General features: G+C 55.6%; 1 protein-coding gene across 13 annotated transcripts in view; it reads right to left on the bottom strand.

Annotated features, from left to right (window-relative positions):
* Nucleotides 1–243: 243 nt before the first annotated feature.
* Nucleotides 244–19,338, bottom strand: part of CTNND1 (catenin delta 1) — a 33,035-nt gene continuing 13,940 nt past the window's right edge. Inside the window, exons 2-20 of one of the 13 annotated variants that reach the window (XM_075048628.1) lie at nucleotides 17,464–17,582; nucleotides 16,524–16,843; nucleotides 15,299–15,370; nucleotides 14,853–15,011; nucleotides 14,103–14,635; nucleotides 9,584–10,047; nucleotides 9,290–9,473; nucleotides 8,876–8,993; nucleotides 8,046–8,199; nucleotides 7,627–7,644; nucleotides 7,304–7,372; nucleotides 5,708–5,835; nucleotides 4,977–5,127; nucleotides 4,520–4,712; nucleotides 4,299–4,413; nucleotides 3,637–3,724; nucleotides 3,267–3,314; nucleotides 3,035–3,132; nucleotides 244–2,606 (exon numbers count right to left, since the gene is read on the bottom strand). In XM_075048628.1, the coding sequence (XP_074904729.1) occupies nucleotides 2,595–2,606; nucleotides 3,035–3,132; nucleotides 3,267–3,314; nucleotides 3,637–3,724; nucleotides 4,299–4,413; nucleotides 4,520–4,712; nucleotides 4,977–5,127; nucleotides 5,708–5,835; nucleotides 7,304–7,372; nucleotides 7,627–7,644; nucleotides 8,046–8,199; nucleotides 8,876–8,993; nucleotides 9,290–9,473; nucleotides 9,584–10,047; nucleotides 14,103–14,635; nucleotides 14,853–15,011; nucleotides 15,299–15,370; nucleotides 16,524–16,718 (2,799 nt within the window). In that variant the 5' untranslated portion in view covers nucleotides 16,719–16,843; nucleotides 17,464–17,582 and the 3' untranslated portion in view covers nucleotides 244–2,594. The other 12 variants (XM_075048629.1, XM_075048631.1, XM_075048634.1 and 9 more) reach the window with 12 other exon arrangements.

Below are 19,338 nucleotides of genomic sequence, written 5' to 3'. Positions count from 1 at the left end.
CCACAGGTGCATTTCCCCCATAACCAGCCCTGGCCTCCCTGGGGCAGCAGTTCAAGTTCAAGCTCCAGCTATGCTGCACCATATAGGAAATCAGCACCACCCCAGCCCTGCATCACCACAAACCCACATCCCACTACCACAGGGCAAAAGAGTCTTTCCAACAGCAACACAGCTTTAGTAAAAAGCTGGTTTGAAGCAGAAAGCAGAAAACTGCTTCCAAAAAGGTATTCCTACAAATTTACAGAATTTCTTTCTGTATTTATTTTCACATGCACACACAGGTGAAAGCAAAGTGAGTTAACATAGTGTTTCAACGTGGCTTTGGTATTCCCCAGGAAGGTACGAGCATGTTTGCAGCCTAGCCATGCTCTACAGGGGCAGCTCTTGCTCCATAAGGCTGCCCCAGCCAAGGTTTTTAAGGATGCACTGGAGAAATTATAGTATTTCTTCACTTGCGCAAAGAATACCAGCTACCAGAGAGGGAAAATTCAGGGAAAGGCTTCCCAGGAGGAAGCCCCAATGCTCTAGGGAGAGCTCTCAGCTACCTCCTGAGCAGCCCCAAGCACTCTACAGAAGTCACTAGGAGCTCAGTACAAAGTTTTGGTACTTTTTATTTTTCCTCCATTCTTTTGCTAGAAAGAGGAGGAAATGTCACTCCAGGCCAAGAAAAGGTTTGTCAAAGTGGCATCTTTCAGAGCCACACACAGCCAAGCAAGCAACGCTCGAGCACAGCCCTGCCCCTGAAAAAGACACTTGGTCCCAACAGCAAAGCTAAAAACACCAAGGTGGCAGCCTTAGGTGAAAGGCACACAGACACACTTTAAAAACTTTATTTATATAAAAAATCATTTTGTTTTAAAAGCGTTACAAGAGTGTGCACAGGAATCAGACAAGGAACAGCTGGCTGCTCCCCTCCTCCCTAGCCTCACTGCCTGCCAGGGCCAGGGGTGGCCTAGGAGAGCCAGGGCAGAGGAAAAGAGAAGAGGGAAGCTTTTTTTTTTGGTTCATGTGGAATTAAAAATTAAAAAAGGAATTAGTGTTTTACATATTTAAAGGGAAAGAGAAGAGTTAGACCCCAGAACAAAACCAAACTGAGCTGAGGTGGGGCTGGAGCCAGGAAGGGCTCAGCCAGAGCTGGGAGGTGCTTTTGGGCAGAGGAGGCAGGAGCAAAGCACCAGTTCTGCCTGCTGCAGCCTCCCTGCTCCCCATGTGAGCCCACACTTCGTGGGGAGCCCCAGGCTGGGGAGAGCTACTGCTCCAGTTTGCAGCCTCCTACAGAGGCTTCCAGTTGCACAGGGAGCCCAAGGGCTCCCCAAAAGATCACAGCACTTAGATGTACCCCCCCACCACCACAGCAGAGAGGAGGAGGAGGAGGATTTGTATTGTCCCAGCTCCTGTGGTAGCCCAATCTCCCCAGGACAGGATGCAGATGAGAGCCCTGCACCCTATCAGTGAGAGCAGGGGGGCTGGGATCCCCCCCAAAAAACAGGCTTCCAGCGCCACTGCAGACAGTTAAGGCTCCTGGAGGGGAAGGGAAGAGCTCAGCCCTGCCGGCAGCCCAGGAAACACCCCTTCCCCAGCTAAGAAGCCAGACAGTACAATTCAAAGAGCTATTTCACAGTGGCAAAAGAAAGGCACATGTCAAGAGAAAGTCAGAGGGGCACCGCCGCAGGCATCTGGTGCACAGGGGCGAGGGGGGAATCCTGGCTCTACCTACAAACAGCCCTGCCAGCGCCTGCTCCTCACATCTGGCACACAGTGTGCCCCAAGAAACCTGCCTCTCCCCAAAAGCCTTGCTGCGTCTCCTCCTTCCACAGGGACCCATCGCCTCCCCTGAAGAGAGACCCAGTCCAAGCCCCCCACACTGACCATCTTCCCCACATAAGGATCCCTCCTCACACAGTCACTGAGTAGGGGCCAGCAGCCCCATCCAGACCCCTCAGCAGGATCAAGAGCCAGATCCCCCTTCCCATGCCCCTGAAGCCTCAGCTAGAGCAAAGCAAGAGAAGTTATTGCTGTTTTTCCTTCCCCTGATCCCGGTCCCACCACCACCAGAGAGGGATGCTCCCATGGTCCCCATGGCCCTGGTTGAGAGTGATCCCACAAAAAAATATATCCTATAGGCAATAAAACAAAAACCCCAAAACAAAACAAAAAAGGCGGTGAGTGAGGTCCCAGTCTCTGTCCCTGCAGATGTCTCCAAGCAGAGGGAAGATGTGGGAGAGAAGGCAGTTCCTGGTCAAGGCAGAGATCCAGAGTCCTTTTGCAGCATCCATGCCAGTTGATCTGGCAGAGTCAGGCAGGAGGGTTTTACTCTCTGGAGGAAGGAGGTGGTGGAGGACAGGGAGAAAGAGTTATCGGTGGAGATGTCCCAGAACGGGGAGGTGCAGCGGTCTAGAGGAGGCAGAGTGGTCTGGGCTGCCCCTGGGGGACCAGGCCCAGTCATTTGGCTGGCTAGTTGGCACAAACAGTCCAGCAAAAAATCCAAATATAAGACAAGGTAAAAGTCAGTCCATTCCACCACAAAGAGTTATATATATATTTATATATATAATATATTATCAACCCAAACTGAGTGGAGGCAGGGACATCAGCTAGATCTTCTGCTGTGGAGAGAGAAGGAGATATGTTAGCACGCCCAGAAAGCAAGCAAGCAGTGGAGGCATGATCATGGCCCCAGTGGATCAGGCACCGATTGCAGGCAGCAGCAATCACAGCAGAATTTGGATGGTTAAAGCACCTCTAACAGCATAGCAGGATCTGTCACCGCTGTTCAGATTGGGCAGGACACTGCGGGACATACCGACACAGAGGAAAACACAGCATCCTCCTCCGCTTCCTCTACCTCAGGCTGTGATTCCTGCCCCTTCTCCTGCTGCAGACACACGGGGGTTAGTAGGGGTGATGGAGTGTGTGTGGGGGTGTTAGTTGTGGGAGCCCAGTTCTTCCCTCCTCCTGCCAGCCAGGACAGTGATGTGTCATCTCCTGCACCCCAGTCCCACTCACTCTTCCGTCCTTAGGAAGAGCTGCTCACCATCAATGGTACTACCTTCACCGGTTCCATATCTCCAAGGTCACCAGATCGGTCCAGTGTCCTGCTGTGGTCCCTCTCATTGAGTGTGGAATAGTTGTCTGAAGCAGGAGAGGGGACAGTCAGTCATGTCACCTCCACAGGAGGCAGCACCATCCCCAAAGAAGATAGGAGCTCTGCCCCCCTCTCAGCATACCAAGGAGGCAAGATGCCCCCACTCTAGTCCCTCTCCTACCTGGTCCCATGTTGCTCATCTGGATCTCCTCCCGGGAGGATTTCTTGTCTAAAAGCATGGGAGAACAGATCAGACACAGCCCCTGCAGCCACGAGCAGCAGAGGAACCACTGCCTACCCCAGCTAGAGGAGCCCAGATCCAGCTGCAGCACTGTTGACCCAAGGATGCTACAGGACCCAAGTTAACTGCATGCATCATTTCTAGCCCTGAGAAGCTATCTAAAGCCCAAATTGATGGCCTCATGTGAGCAGCTGTGGCTGCCAAGAAAGCTAGGGCTGAAGAGCAGGGAGGGGACAAAGGCCAACTGTTCTGGGTACCCACAAGGTGGAAGGATGACAGTGGGGACAGGTGCTAAAGGGAAGGCACCTACCTGTTTTCTGGTTCCTGTCAATGAGAGGCAAGGTGCTGTCATCAAATGAGTTGCCTCCCTGGGTCCGAGAGGCATTGCTCAGGTTCACCTGGAGCATCAGACAGTGACCACTCACACCTTGGCCCAGATATTCCTTCCCCATCAGCACATCCCACCCCTCCAGCCCCTAAGACCAGGAGCCCTCCCCCACAGCCCTTGAGCAAGGGGCCTGAAGCAACCAGAGGGTGCTCCAGAGCCCATGGCTGCACCCACACTAGAGAGCAGAGGTGGCCAGCCTGAACTGGATCAGGGCAGCACCCAGCCCTTAAGAAGCAAGGACAGTTCCAGCTTTTGGGAAAGAAACTGAACCCTGGAGAACCTCGTTCTTCAGCACTGCCACAGCAGCTTTTAGTGCTGCAAACTTTCCTGCCTGCAGATCTGCACACTTATGTGTGGGACACAGGGCTTAACACTTTACAGAGTTTCTTCCTTAGCAGAGACTTCCTGCTGGCCATCCACTAAGAAATGGCAGAGGCGACACCTTCAACAGCCTCCAATCCCACCAGCAAGGTCAGAGCTGAAATTCAGTACTGCTGAGCTCCAGGAACACTTTTCTCCCTGCTGGAGGACCCTACCTCATACCCCAGCCACGACAGGACATCTCCGTTCCCCCAACCCCATACCTGGAAATCTGACTTCTTCCAGCCTTCCTTCTCAAGGGGCTTCCGCAGCTCTTTATATCCCCAGACTGTCTGCAAGACAAGGGCAGCTGCTCGGACTTCTCTCTCTGAGCGGTTCCTAGAAAGAGGTGAAGGAAGAGATGTTTGGAAATAGCCACGGCCTCAAGGAAGCTCCTGGAAAAGCCCCTCTCTGCCCCTTGTTTTATCCTTCAAGCAGAGCCTACCCAGATTTGTTGATCAGCACCAACTTCTCAATCCCCTGTGTTTCCCGCAGCTTCTTGGCAGCCTCAAGGTTGTCTACAATTACTTCATTGATGGTGTTGAGGATTGACACCACTGTGTCCTCAGAGAGATTTTTGGCTGGGGTCTGCTGGCCTCCAGGCAGGTTCTTCACTAGGTTGGGGATGGCATGTTTACCTGGGAAGGGGAAAGAGCTGGGCATGAGCAATCGAGGAAGAGGACTGCAATGCAAAAATCACTGTAGAAGGATCAGGGACAGGTGACCAATTTTGATGTCCCCCAGCAGGGCTGAGCACATGCTACTCTGGGAGAGGAGTAGACAACAGACATGGGGCTGATACCATGCCCACACACTTCCTCAGCTGCCAAGATCAGGAGGAAGTTCCTGCCTAACCCAGATGGCTATGGAGAGTATGACATCCTCTCCTCCACAGCCCTCACCTATCAGCTCTTTGTTACGCAAGTCGACAGCCAGGTTGCGCAGGGCTCCGGATGCTGCTTTCACCACTCGCTCGCTGTCGTGGGTCAGGAGGTCAGCAATGGCAGAGAGTCCCTTCTCCTGGCGCAGCGCTGAGCGGATATACCGGCCATACTGCAGACGAGAGGCAGAGCACCACAGTCTCTCCCTACTCCTGGCGACACCACTGGGAGCCTTGCCACCCACCCTCATCTTGGGAATAGAAGGTACTGGCTTCACCCACAGTGAGACAGACTGCAAAGGTCCCATTCCTGTCCTGAAGCCCCCCCGCCGCAGGCCAGGAAAGCAAGATTTCCCTGACAGTCTTTCCATAAACACCAAGAGAATGCAGGTAAAGTGGCTGTAGAGCAGCCCCAAACCTTCATCCCCTGCCCCCAGCGTACAGAAGGGAAGGACTGGCAGGGAGCCAGCTGCAGGCAGGGACACAGACAGGCAGCCTTTGGGAAGACACAGCTGGCAGGCAGCACAGAGCCCTTCAAGAGCACAGGAGATACCTGTTCCACACCTGAACTGGGCTGCTGAACAGTATCTTCTTGGGTAGTGAGCCATGCACAAAGTGAACAGCCTGAAACAGCAGAGCCTTGGCCATCTACAGCTCTGCTGGTACCCCAAAGGTGATGCTCCCTGCTCCCCAAGGCCCACTTCCCTGCAACACAGATGAATGTGGACACGGCCAGCTCCACAAGGCACTCACTGTCCAACTGCCAGCGCACAGGTTCTGAATAGCTCCTGCCGAAGCCTCTAGGATGGCTGGAGTCTTGCTTTCCTTTAGAAGTGAGATGTATATCCGGACCACTTCTGGCTGGAAGAGGAGCTCGTAGCCTGCCAGAAGAACACAGGTAGGAAGGACTTAAGGGCTCTGCTAGCATTTGACTAATTCAAAGGAGCACTGCTGAGCAGATGAGGCTGGAAGCTTTTACCCAGGCTCACTGCTCCCTGGAGGCTGCATCCTTGGTACAGAGTGGGTCAGGCTGCCCCACACCACCAGAAACCCCAGCCCCCAGCACCAGCCCTGATCAGGGATGCCATGGCTGCTGCCACAGTCCCCAATGCACCGCTGCAGCTCAGGAGCAGTTTAGGCTGAGCTGCAGCACTGCTGTCATCAGCAAGGAGACCTCAGTTTCAGTACAACACCTGCCTGAGAAGTACCCAACCCAGGTAAGGGCACATGGTGGGGCAGCAAACTTGGCAGCCAGGCACTGTGGTAGCAAAAGGCTCAGCCCATGGTCTCAGCAGGAGGAAGGGGAAAACACCCCAAGCAAGTGGCCACCAACGCTACATTGAAGTAGCTTGGGTTCAGCTCATCCTCAAAGACTGAAAGCACCAGGTCTCCAGCACCCTCGCAAGCAGGGCAGGGATCAGGCCTTCAAGCATTAACTCTTTTCCATGGAAACATATGCCCAGAAGTGACTTGTAAAGCAGCAGTGAGACTGCAGTTTGCAGTTGTGAGGCTGGGTTTTCCATCTTGTTCTCTGTCCTCAGCTGTGGTAAGGGATGTCCCCAGCCCCTCAAGGCAGAGCAGGTGGCTTCTCAGGCTTCCACCAGAGACAGGTGCTGACTCTTCCCACAGCCCACATCCACCTGAGGAGCCACCACCACATATCTGAGCTGCTCACAAGGTCAGGTCTGTCCTAAGTTCCCCTGTGATTCTTCTAGCTCAACTCTTCATGCCCCTGGGAGTGCCAGGGTCCTCCCAGGAACTACAGGGTGTTTTGGGGCAGAAGGAGCTTAACTCAAACCCTAGGCTAATGCCCACTGCTTGGCCAGCCAGAGAGGGGCTGCGATTCATAGCCCTCAAGGCAGCAAGACGCTGGTCCCCAGAGGCTTCTTGGAATGACCCTTCCTCATGCTCATGCTGGAGAACACTTTAAGGCAGGGTTTTTTTGGCTTTAAATCCTGCCTGTTCTTCATGCCCAGGAAAGAAAAGCAGGCAAGAGGGCAATTGTGCTCAGAAGTCTGAGACCACCATAGAAGGCTACCCTTCCTAGGGCTGTGTCACCATGCTGTCCCTCAGTCCCCAGGGCAATAGTTCCCCCTGCAGCCCTAGGAAGCCCATCTTGAGGCAGCACTGACCTCCCCTAAGCACAACAAGCATCCTCACAACTGTCTGTGGCAGAGTGTTTTAACAGGCACTTGAGCAACCAGAAACATACCTCCTCCAAACCAAGCCTCTGCCCATTTGAAAGGCTCACTTCAATGGAAGTCAACTCTGCTCACTCCTCTACTAGACTGCTTGTGGAAAAGCAGCCCTGCACACCCAAGCCTTGCATAAACACACTGAGGAACCTACCTTTGGCTGGAGTTGTTCTTTTGGGAAAATCCACTGTATCGGCACCAGGGTCTTCTGGGAGCTTTTTACCTTTCAAAGGGCAAGCAGAGAGGCATAAGACACCTCATCTCCACACCCATCTCAGCCCAACAGCTCTTTGCCACTTGCTACAAGAACAAGCCCAGAGATGAGCCGAAGCTAAGCTACCAGCATGTCCCAGGAGGGGACATCAAGGGCATTAGCCACACTGCAGGCAATACATGCCCAGCTGGGGGCAGGACAAAGAGAGCTAGAGAAAGCACCCAGTCAAACCACAGAAAAATTAAAACCAAGAGCGCACTCACCTCTGGAGAACCATTCGTCTATTGGCGAAGCGGAGAGAAGGACAGGAGAGAGGGGAGGCAGGAGGAGAGAAGTGCCAACAGCATCATGGGGCAGATCATTTGGCAAGAAAGCAAAGAGAAGGGGAAGGGGCAACACAGGAAAAAAGGGAAGGTGTGGAGTTAGTGGACATCTATCCATCACCAACCCACCACCACAGAAACCCACCATCAGCTTGCGTCAAATGCTTTGGGTAAGCAAAGCAGTAGCTCCCAAAGCCAGGGGAGGCACAGACCAGTGCGTCTCCAGAGAAAGCTGCAGTTTAGCCTTCACACAAGAGATGCCAGAGTAGGAGCACAGAGACCCCAGACCACCCTCAAGCTTCACTGTAGTAGATCTGTCTTCATCCCACCTCCCTCCATGCTGCTGCCACCCAACGAACCTTTGCCCTTCTTGGCACCAAAGCAGCTCGCAGCATGGGGCCCAGCATTGTTGGCCGGGGCCAGAGGTGTCTCCTGGTAACGCTCAGCATGGGGGATCTCACGGTGGACTTGGTAGGACAAGTTTCTCAGCAGACACACACAGTTCTCCACCAGCTAGAGAGAAAGCCAATTAGTTTGACTTGGAGCAGCACATGCCCATCCCACATCTCTGACCGAGTGCCCCATCACAGCTTGCAACTCAGAGCCAGGTCAAGGGGGTCTGAACCGGGACCAGGGGATATGTAGCTCCATCTCAGATGGAGCTGGAGCATACCCCCATCCCAAAGCAGGCATGGCCAATTCTGCAGGCATGAGCTCATACTCTGCTGAGCCAAAAAAAATCTCTCTGCCATAAGCACAGAAGGTCCAAGGAAAGGCTCAAGGAAAATTGAAGTCAACACCTCATCAAGGCAGATCAGGGAGCCCTGAGTCAGTAGATACCAGCATGAGGATGAGCGACACTGCTAGACCCCTGTTGGGGGGCCAACATTCCTACTGCAAACTGCTGGCTGAGCACTAGACACCTCCTGGTCAAGCAGTACACAGGTCACACCCCACACAGGCTCTCTCTTCCCAAGCAGAGATCATGGAAAGGCATGAGCCTGGACTGGGTTTTCCCAAGCCAGTCCCATCAGACCAAATCCCTCCCTGGTGAAGATTCCCCCCATCCATTCTTCACCCATCTTGGGATAAACCCACTTTCAGCCACCATGAACAGCAGAGCACTGCTAGAGCTAGCTGACAAGGGCAGAACTCTACATGTGCCTGGACAACATCCCCACTGTGGTACCTTGCTGTCTGAGTCCTTCTGGCCGATCTCAGACTGGACTATGTAGATCAGGGCATCCACCAGCCCATCACATTCCCGCAGCTTCCGACGGGCCTCACTCCGCTCTGAGCTCACATTCCTGGCAGGCAGGAGAGAACCATCATGGGAGAGACAGTTGAGGGCAGGCAAGGAGCAGCCCACACCCAGCAGAGCTCAAACCAGAGAAAAGTTCCTGTAGCTCCCCTCCACTGAGAGAAACTCCTCCAAAATCAAGGACTGCATCACCAGTAGCTGTCCTAGGAAAGCAGCTCCTCCGCAGACCTCCTTTGGCAGGTCTAGTCCCAGAAAGCTACCAGGAACAGCCAGGAAGGAGCATTACGGCAGCCCCAACCCACACCAGCTCTCTGCCAGCAGCTGGCAGCCCCTCTCCCATACCTAAGGCAGCCAGCGGTGTTGGTGAGCACCGACTCCCACTCGATATGGCGGGGTTTTGTGTCCTCATTGGGTTCCCGCTCCCAGCCTGAGCGGGGAATGACAACCTCATCAGTCAGAGCATGTAGTGCATGATCCACAATGGCCATCTTGATGGAGTCGTGCGAGGACAGGTTCCACAGTGTTCCTGCAATGCCACAAGCAGTAGGTGATCAGTCAAACCATGTGGGCTTAAAAACTCACTGTGCATCCCTCACCCAACAGATTAGCCCCTCCTCTCCTCCCTGGAGCCATTACCTGTGATGACCTCTGTGAGGTCCATGTCATGGGCTTTCCGCAACAGGCGCACCAGAGCAGGTACCCCATCACAGTTCTTGATGGCAATCTTATTGTCTTGGTCCTTGCCGAAAGAGATGTTCTTGAGGGCTCCACAGGCACCATAGTGAACCTCTTTCTTGGGGTGGTCTAACAACCCCACCAGCACAGGAATGCCCTTCAGCTTGCGCACCTCTGTCTTCACCTTGTCGTTACGGTAGCAGAGGTGCTGCAGGTAGGCAGCCGCGTTGGACTTGACGGCATCCAGACGGAAGCTCAGCATGGCTATTACCTCCGGCAGCTCTGGCTGGCGCCAGTTACCTGGGGCCGGACCTCCCTTCCGCAGGCTGTCCAGACTAGCCAAGCTACCCCGTTCGTGCTGAGCCAGAGGGGCCCAGTAGTACCGGTCGGGGGCCACTTCATCCACCAGCATGTCTTCATAGCTCCTAGGAGAGAAGACAGCAGGTGTCAGTGCGAGCCCTAAACCTGGGGGGGATGCTGCACCCCCTCCAACTCACCAGAAGACAGGCTGAAGAGCACACAGTGTCTACTCACCACTACCCTGCTGGAGTGCACCGGCCAGACTCCCATCAAGGGCTGGGAGCCAGGCGGCAGAGCGGTGTGGGGGCTCTTTCCTGCTCCCCACACAGGGTCCAGCTGGAGTCCATAGCTGCAGAAGGCCACCCCCCATGCATCCCCAGGCCTGCTCCAGAAGTAGGCGGCTGTTCACCAGAAGGCAGTCTCAACAAGTATTCCAGTCCCTTCCCACTCACCCACTGGGTTTAGCTTTGGGTCAGAGGCTGGATAACCTCTGCATAACCTCCACGGAGGCAGGAGCCAGCCCCAGAGGCACAAAAAAAACATTTGGGCCCGCAGCCACTAGAGGGCAAGTTAATACCACAACAGACTGCTGGGAGAACAAGTCACCCAGGAGTTCCCCAGGCCCATTACACCAGCACTGCATGGGTACAGCAAGCACCCAGAGTCCAGCTTCAGGGCACCCAGTTCTCTGTTGCACTGTCTGGCTGTATCCAACACTGCACCCCCATCACCACGGCTCTCCTGTAGTAGTCCAGGACACATGAGCTGCTGCCAGACCAAGCCACTGCCATTGTTTCAGAGCATCAAGGATAGAGCAAAGATTTTTACCCAAGATGAGGCTCAAACTCTTCTGCCTGCAGATGCCCAGCGATACACACAAGTTGCACTGCTGCCCAGGGGACAGGCTTAGTCAGGCATCAAGAGACAGCCAGGCTCCAGGGATCAACCTCACTGCTCCAAGCTCAGACACAGGGAAGAGCTGTGGTCCCACACCCCCTCTCCTGGTGAAGAGTGGCTCACCCACAGACCTAGCAGCACTGGGAATGAGCCCCCCCAAGCACGTGGAAGCTGAAAGAAAGTACAACTAGTCACCCATGAGCCAAGGTGACATTTAACACAAAATCCCAGATTCTCACCCTATTTTTGTAGTCACTGGCAATATAATCCTTCCCCCCACCCAAGCAGAAGAATCCAGTGATTTCCAACTGAAGGGGATAGGAGGGGACTTGGCACTTAAATGGAGGGGCCTGACTACTGCTGTCACCCCCACCGTGCCAGGGCACTAAGAACACACAACCAAGGTCCAAGATGAGGTAGCATCCTCTGGCTCACATCTGCTACAGGGACTGCTCAGCCACCTTATGAGCTCCCAAATCAGGTGCAGGCACTCCCCTGCCCCTGAGCAGGCAGGGAAAGTTGCAATGAAGGATGGCAGCAGGTTTTGCCCCCTACACCACCACTTCCCCTACAGCCTCTGGTACAGGACTCACCAAAACCACCGGCTCCAGGTGGCAGCCACTTCCACAGCCACATCCCCCCAGCTGCTTCTGCAGAGCTGCCCACAGGGCACCACCACGGGTGGTGGCAGTGGGCTGTGAAGCTGGCTTTCAGCATGTCCCAACAGGGAAATGCGCTGCTTGCCACATGGCCTGGCTACTAAGAGATGCCAAGGAGTCCGGCTGCTCTGGGGAGTCGCTCCCCGCTGCTGCGGGACACGGTGCTCAGTGCACCATGCCAACCACCACCACCATCCCCCACAGCAGGACAAGGCAGGAGCAAGACACAGGCAAGTGCCAGCACTGCAAACAAACCACCCAAAGCTTGTCAACACAGCCAGCAGCTGACCTTGCTCCCATGCCAAGACCCACACACCCCAAAAGGGAGCTTCTGCCCAGCTGTGAGGGTCATTCAGTGCTGGATCCCACCCTGCCCTTCCAGGTGAGATGGGGCTGGTGGGGCAGGGAGGGATCACAACCTGCACTGCCACTGAACCCCCCTTCCCTCTTCCCCTGCTGAGAAGGAGCTTTGAGAAGAGCGACAGGAGAGGGGACTTGCACACTTTGTGGCTGATGGTAGCCAGCACTCGCTGCATCTCTCAGTTCAACATGCTCCTTCATCTCCTGCATGCCTGGCAAGCTGTCTCCCTGAAGAAGTAATTAACAGCCAGGCCCCTGCTCAAGACAGACATCTGAGGTGGGGGGATGCTGATCTTGCCTGCTCCCATTCATGCAAGCCAGGTGGCTGAGTGCAGATGGTAACTGAGAAGGCAGGGGACAAGCCAAGCTCAACAGCACCTGGATTCCACAGATTGCTGTGATCTTTATCCATCTTGCTGGGGAGGGAGAACCTGCTCACAGGCCACATCAACCCACCTTCCATAACATGTGTCATCCCTGCAGGACAAGGTGACATCTCCACCAGGGCTGCTCCTTGGCCATGCTTGAAGTAGAACCTTCTCCCTCTGTTGCGACCCAAGTCCCCCAGTCTCCCACTTAGCTGCAGCTCTTGCACCTGTCTCCACACCTGGTTCCTGTAACTCCTGTTCTCCAAGATCTGGAGGGGCAGGAGGAGCATGGACACCATCCAGCCCATCAGAGCAGACTCAGGGTCTCAAAGCCCAAGCAGTTCAGGCCATCCAGGGAGGGCTCCTGCCCCCACATGCTGAGTAGGATATGAACCCAGGGAAGGTTTGCAAGCCAGAGGTTTCTGTCTTGGCTGGCATTCACTCCCTCCGCAGCCCCAGGCTGGAGTGAAGCAGCCACAGGTCAGACATGCCTGCTTAATCCTTTCTGCCCAAGCTGCTCACCGTAACAGCCATGTGCTCAAAACTGCCAACACTGGCTTCTCACAGGCTGCTTGAGTCTGTGCAGGCAGCAGGGCCAGCAGCCTTGCCCGCCCTCCTCTAGCCAGCACAAACTTCACAAGGTGAGGCAGGTCAGGGAAATCAATCTGGGTGAACAACCACCCTGACTGGTTCAGCACAGTAACAGAAATACTTGTGCTGGTACAAGCCAAAAGGACAGACAAAGCTCCTCCTTTAGTCCCTTCAGCAGCCAGGGGCTACCATGGATTTACAGTACATGCCTCGAGATGGGCAGATCTCCAGCAGGGGCTGACAACAGCCTCCCTTCCCTTGGGTCTCTCCCTCCTGCCTCTGTTTTATGCCCTAGGAGCTTAAGCAGCCTGTGCTCAGCCTTAAGCATCTTCCCCCACCCCGGGGCACTCAGGAGATGTATATCCATCCTAGCTTGCTGACACAAGCCCCTCCCCATCTCTGGGACCCAGGCTCAGCCCCTCACTCTATTCCTACCTCACCACCCTCTGAGCCACCCTCTAGCACCTCCCCAAAACCCCACATGACAACCCAGGCAGCAAGCAGAGCAGGCTGAGAGGCTTAAGCAGGCAGCAGCAGTGTTTGTGCAAGAGACAACTGGCACAAGACACCAGTCTACAGGAGTCCCAGCCTCAGGCATGTAACATCCCAGGATCCCTGGCCACATGCCTGGCAGGGGAGTTAAAGGGCCACCAAGACCCTGCTCTGGCTGCCCAAGGGCAGCCACAGCCTGGTGGGGCAGTGGCTCAGCAGTCAGGCTGGAGGAGCCGCAGATCACCCACAGACAAACGAGCGGGAGAAGCTGCTACTGCCGAACAGGTTGAGCAGCTTCTCCCACCCTGCAAAAGGACTGGGGCCAGGCTGCAGGAATGCTCCCCGGGGCACTCAGGGCTGAGCCTCACTCACCCCAGCACTAGGCTCAGCACTGCTCCCGGGGGGCCGCTCTCAGCTCAGCCAGAGCATGATCACCGGGCTGCTGCTACTTCTGATGCGGGGCCGTGCCACACAGCCCACATCAGGCATGGTTCCCAGCAGGATAAGCCAGGCTGGGGCACCGCAGATGAGCCTGCCATCTCACTAGCAGAATGGGTGGCACAGAGAGGGAAGGGCCTGGAGCTACAGCCAACCACCCAGTGGAACTCCTCGCTGCAGGAAGACTGGCTCAATTAGCACTGAGTTTTAACCACCAATTAAGCAGACAATTAGAACCTGATGCAAGTTTTCTCCTGCACAAGCCACATGTGACTCAGCTCATGGTATTGTCTCTGCTGTTCTCCTTCCTCCAAAGAGGATGAAGTCAAAGGGACCCCCATAGCATCCCCCACCCCAGTGCCTCCTGCCACATACCTGAGCCGTCGCCGAGGATCAGACGGGGTCCCTGCCCGCCTGGCTGTGCCGTAGTCCGACATAAGCCCGTAGTCCACATCTTCAAAGCCCACACTGCGTTGGTCATCCTCCAGGCCGTACGGCTCAGGGTGGAAATGGTTGAGGTCCATGTTGCTGCCCCCAACACGCACTTGAGGCTGGGGGCCATAGATGTCCTGACGGCTGGGGGCCCGGTAGGTGTCCATGGAGGGGCGGTAACGCTCATCAATGCGGGTGACACGGGACAGGCTGCCGTAGCTGTGATCGCTGCCTGGGTAGCCATCCTCATAGGGGCGGCCGTAGCCATCGGGGTAGTGGTAGTTTCGAGGAAGGGTGGCTGTGCCTGGCTGGCTCAGGTAGCCGCCAGGGCCCCCGTTGCCATTCTTGCGGAAGTTCCTGTCCATGGTCTGGACATAGTTGCTGGTGACGGGGGAGGTTTCCAAAGGTAACCCATCAGGCCCCACTGGCACCTGCTGCACTGTCCGGGTGGTCACTGTCTTCACCACTTTCTTCACCTAGAGGAATGGATGCAGGACACACTCTCATGAGGAAATCCACCACACCTCCACATCCCTAGATTATCCTTCCAGCCTAGCACGTTACTCCAAGCAGATTTCACACCCCATTTCAGCTCACAGCACAGCAAGCTGGCAGACATCACTGCTGTAGCACCCCAGCCAGCATGGTCCCTGGCCAGAGCCCTGTCCCTCCATGCTCTCCCCAGGCCTGTACCGTGGTCTCTGTACGCCGGGTTGTCCCATCATCTGATGTCTCCACAGACACAACTGACATGGCCCCTTCTGGGTCCTCCTCCATGGTGTAGGTCTCCTCCACGATCTGGCCCGGGTCCTGCATTCTGGGGATTGTGCTGTACAAGAGGTGGCTGTGGTCCTGAAGGGAGCAAGGGACAGGCAGTCAGCCCCCCCACCGCCAACAGGAGCCTCCCTGGAGTCAGCTAGCCCAGAGATCTCACCTCTCAGGGGGCCCTGACATCCTCTTGCATGGGAAGGGGTATCAACAACCCCACACCCAAAGCTCCTTCAAGCCAGGGAGGCCACATTAGAAACACAAATTCCCCCCTCTCCCAGCTATGGTGGGGACACTGGAGCCTTGCCCCCTGCAGCACACCCCACCGGGCAAGCAGGCTGCCCACAGCCAGAGGGCTCAGCTGCCCTTACCTGTGGCCCGTTGAGCTTCAGATCTGGGTATTTCTGCCTTTCCAGGTCAGCATCGCCCAAGAAACGGCCGTTCTGAAAGACACAGCATCACAGCAGGCCCGTTACTAGACTGATCTCCCACTGCTGGGATCCCATATAGCCATCCCCACCTTCCCTGCCAGGCCCCAAGCAGGCCATCTCCTGCATCTGACAGAGGCACCCAATGCACACCCCATGTGTCACTCCCAGGAGAGCAGCACACTCCTTGGGGGTCTGTATGACATGCAGCAAACCACCCCCCATTCCAGCCTGGGGAAGAGTTGGAGGACACACCATTCAGCCCCACTCCAGACATCCCAGCTCTCCCACAGTGTCCACACACTCTTGATGGAACGGCCAAGACCCCTCCCTGCTCCCCAGCACAGCCCTGGAGACCTTCCACATCTTCTGACACAGGAGCTGCAACTGACATCCCAGAGGCCCCCCAGAACCGCAAGGGAACAGTGTGGATGCTCGGCAGCTGACTGCAGAACACTACCATTTGACTCTTGTGCTCCTCCCTCTGCCCACCCCTTCCTTCTCCCTGACCTACACATCTCTCCTAGTACCACCACCACCACCTTTCACAGCCAGAAAGGCACCTGCCTCCTGCACACCACCACACACCAGCCCTCTGAGCACCCCTCTCCAAAACAGAGCCTGGGAAAGTGAGAACAGGAGAGAGACCTCAAGCCAAGACAGACAAAACCACATTTCCAGCCCTGTAGAGAAAAGGGATTTCTCCCAGCCCTGGTTTGGCTGTTTGGGTGATAGACCGAGACTCCAGGGACTTGCCCATTGTCACACGAGGGAGACACACGCACTCCCCCACAGCTATACACCAACCCCTTCACTTTGGCCACTTTCCAAGAAAGTGAGTGGGATGGGGAGCAAAGGTGCCCAGGTACTGAATACAGACAGCCTCCAACCTTCACAAAACCAAACCAGAGCCGACCTGGTAGCAAGACCCTCCAGGCTGGCTCCTTCTCCCCAGAAGACTCTGACTGCCAAAGTAGGTTTGCACATCCCCAGATCACTTTCAGCATCATCAGTGTTACAAGACCGGCCTAGCCCTGCTCCACCTCACTTATCCAAGGAGAGCCAAAGGAAGAGAGCCAGGCCCACGGCTGCCCCCACCAAGGCAGGACTGACACAGACGGGGGCTCTGGGAGCCTCCGCACCCGCCTCTGCCAAGGGGGTTTTTTACCTGGTGCCGCCGGGTGAGCGTGCCGTTGGCCAAGCCCGGGCTGGCGTCCTGTGGGGAGACCCGGACTCGTTCCAGCTGGGCTGAGACATGGCGCCGTTCCTCCTCAAGCGCCCGGGTCAACTTCTCGAACTGTGCCTCCTGCTCCTTGACAGAGGCAAGGATGCTGGCGGTCGACTCCACTTCTGAGTCGTCCATGGGTGATGGGTGCCCAGGACGGGCAGGGCAGGGGCGGAGGGCACAGGGAGGCACAAGCAGAGGCGGCTCGGTGTCAATGTGAGGGGAAGAAAACTGACCCAGAAGGGCAGGAGCCCCTCTCTTCACTGCACAAGATTTGGAGGAGGAAAGGAGGAGAGAAGAGCGGTCAGAAGAGACTGATTTCATTAAGACAGATTCTCAGAACAAGAAAAAAATCTTATGGCATTAACGCCCATTCCCACCCACCACCAGAGAGCTGGCAAGAGGGTCTCAAGAGCAGCACAGCCCCAGGCATGACTCAGATGCTTCCCTGCCCCAGCATTTAAGCTTGGAGAAGTGGCACTTTGGGGGCAGAAGGTCCTCCCCCATCACACCAAACAGCTGGGGTTCAGCCAGGTTTGGAAGAGCTGCTGTGTGCTGAGGTTCCCTCTTCCCACAAGGGCCCCCCTCAGGCTGCAGGAAAACTTCCCCTACAAGGAAAAGCTGCCTGCGGGCAATAGCAGGAGGGGAGGGCATGTCCCCTAAAGGGGGATGAGCCCTTTGACTGCTGCCAAAACTCACCACCCTCCAGGTTCTCACCAGGGCTCTCAAAGCTGCAGCAACCCCAGGAGGTCCTCAGTCCACAGATCTAGGGACAGGCATTGGCTTGGACCCTTCCAACATCCCCTCCCAAAGGAGAACATTGATCAAGCACACCACAATTAACATATTTTGATAGAGAAAGGCAATATTCTTCCATACAGACCTGTTAGAGGAGGAAGTTCAGGTTTGATTGGCAAAGGCACGGGACAGCCACGTCTAGACGCAGAGAGTCATGGGAGAAATAGCCCAGCCACCACAGTGAGGAAGCAGGAGGGAAGAGAGCTGCAGGGACAGCAGGACAGTAGGTCAAAAAAATCACACAAGTAAACTTAAAACAGAGGGCAGGGCAGGCCACAGACTGGAGAAACGGGCTCCTCTCTCCCACCTCCTCTTCTCCAAGAGATGGAGCAGTGTCTGGAGAAGGCTGGTGGGGTGGCAAATGCAGCACTGTTCCCACAGCAGCCCCCAGCTCTATGGAGACCCCAGCATGTCCGACTGTTCCCCACTGACAGGGGAATGGCACAGGCAGAGAGGAGTGGCAAGGACTCAGCTCTCCGCCTCCCCTCCCAGCCCAGCCTAGTCCCAGCAAGCCCGTCAAAGGTTTTCCCAAACCCGTACTGTCATGGCAGGCATGTGGGGACTCGTTCAAGCCAAGCAGCAGCACAGAAACTGCTTTCCCACGGTCTCCAGCATCAGGTCTGCCCACTCCCCCACTGCCACCACCCTGGTGTGGCTGTAACAGCGACCTGGGACTGACAGCATGGGCAGCATCACCCCTCCACAGAGCCCTGTCCCATCCACCTCCCACAGACAGCCCCACACTCCCTGGCAGCTCTACCCCTCCAGTCCCAGCCTGCAGCAGATGCTGGTTCAGAGGAGCTCAGAGCAGGGCTTTTTTTTTTTTATTAATTTCCCACACTATCTCAAGTGTATCCAGATCAAATGCTTCCTGAAATGCCTCCTCCACTCCCAAGTCCACTCCTCCCTGTGACTCTGTCCCCCCAAAGCTTCCCTCGGACACAGGCAGCCCTGGTGCTTATCAGACACTCTGGCACAGAGACTGAACCCAGCGAAGTAGGGTGGATTTTTTCCAAGCACTTTGGAAGCCACCTGCAGCACATTTAACATCTGGTCATCACCACCCTGTAATCTGCCTTCATCAATAAAAAAAAATCCAGTTCTTCTACTCATGCCCATGTGGTGCCCAGCAAGAGATGAAGCCATGGCATGCACACACTCGCTCCAGCTCTCAGCACCCTACCCCAGCCCAACGTGGGCCGGGATGCTCGATGGCCAGTCCACACCCCAGGAGGAACACAGCCCACCACTCTTGGCTCAGGAGTCCAAGCAAGCTTTCAGAGGCTTCCAGACATGACTCCTGGCTCATGCATGCAGCTTTCCACTCCTCCCACCTTGCAACAGGTATGCCCTAAGGCTTTTTTCAATAGACCGACTCCCCAAGCCTTGTTTGGAAATACAGGAACAGCTCTGACCCTTGCTGCTCTGAGGTCCCACCTGCCCACAGATTTGCAAAAGAGATCCTCTGAAGGAGAGACTTGGTGCCTCCCAGAATGGTGCTGACACATTCCAACTCTCACCCTTGAGTCAAACACTCCCCATCTTCGGTGGGCACCCACCCACTTCAAGCAGGGACACAGATCCTCCACCTTCTGTGACTCACTGAAGGCCACTGTCAGTCCACACTGACATGGAGCAGGTCTGCAGGGCCCAGCTCCACAGAGTCCTACTGCAGGGAGGCTGCTGCAGCCAGCCAGGTGCTGGGGAAAAGCAGCCTGCACCACTGACCTAGGACCTCTCCCCCAAGAAAGGAGGCACATCTCTTTGCCACATCCCAGACCTCTCCAGCAGGTCAGAGGATGGTCCTACCACCCAGATACCCTACACCACTGGAGCATCCAAAACCCCAGCCAGAAGCCCCACTGGCTTGTCACAATTTGTTTCTAGAGCGGTATTTCACTAAGCCCTTTTAAAGAGAGGAACAGCCCCCCTACAGAGAAGGGATCCTCCATGACATGGC

Source organism: Buteo buteo, chromosome 16, assembly GCF_964188355.1.
Source record: "Buteo buteo chromosome 16, bButBut1.hap1.1, whole genome shotgun sequence".
Lineage (NCBI taxonomy): Eukaryota > Metazoa > Chordata > Aves > Accipitriformes > Accipitridae > Buteo > Buteo buteo.
The sequence above is the reverse complement of the archived record's forward strand: the minus strand, read 5'-3'. Positions and strand labels throughout refer to the sequence as shown.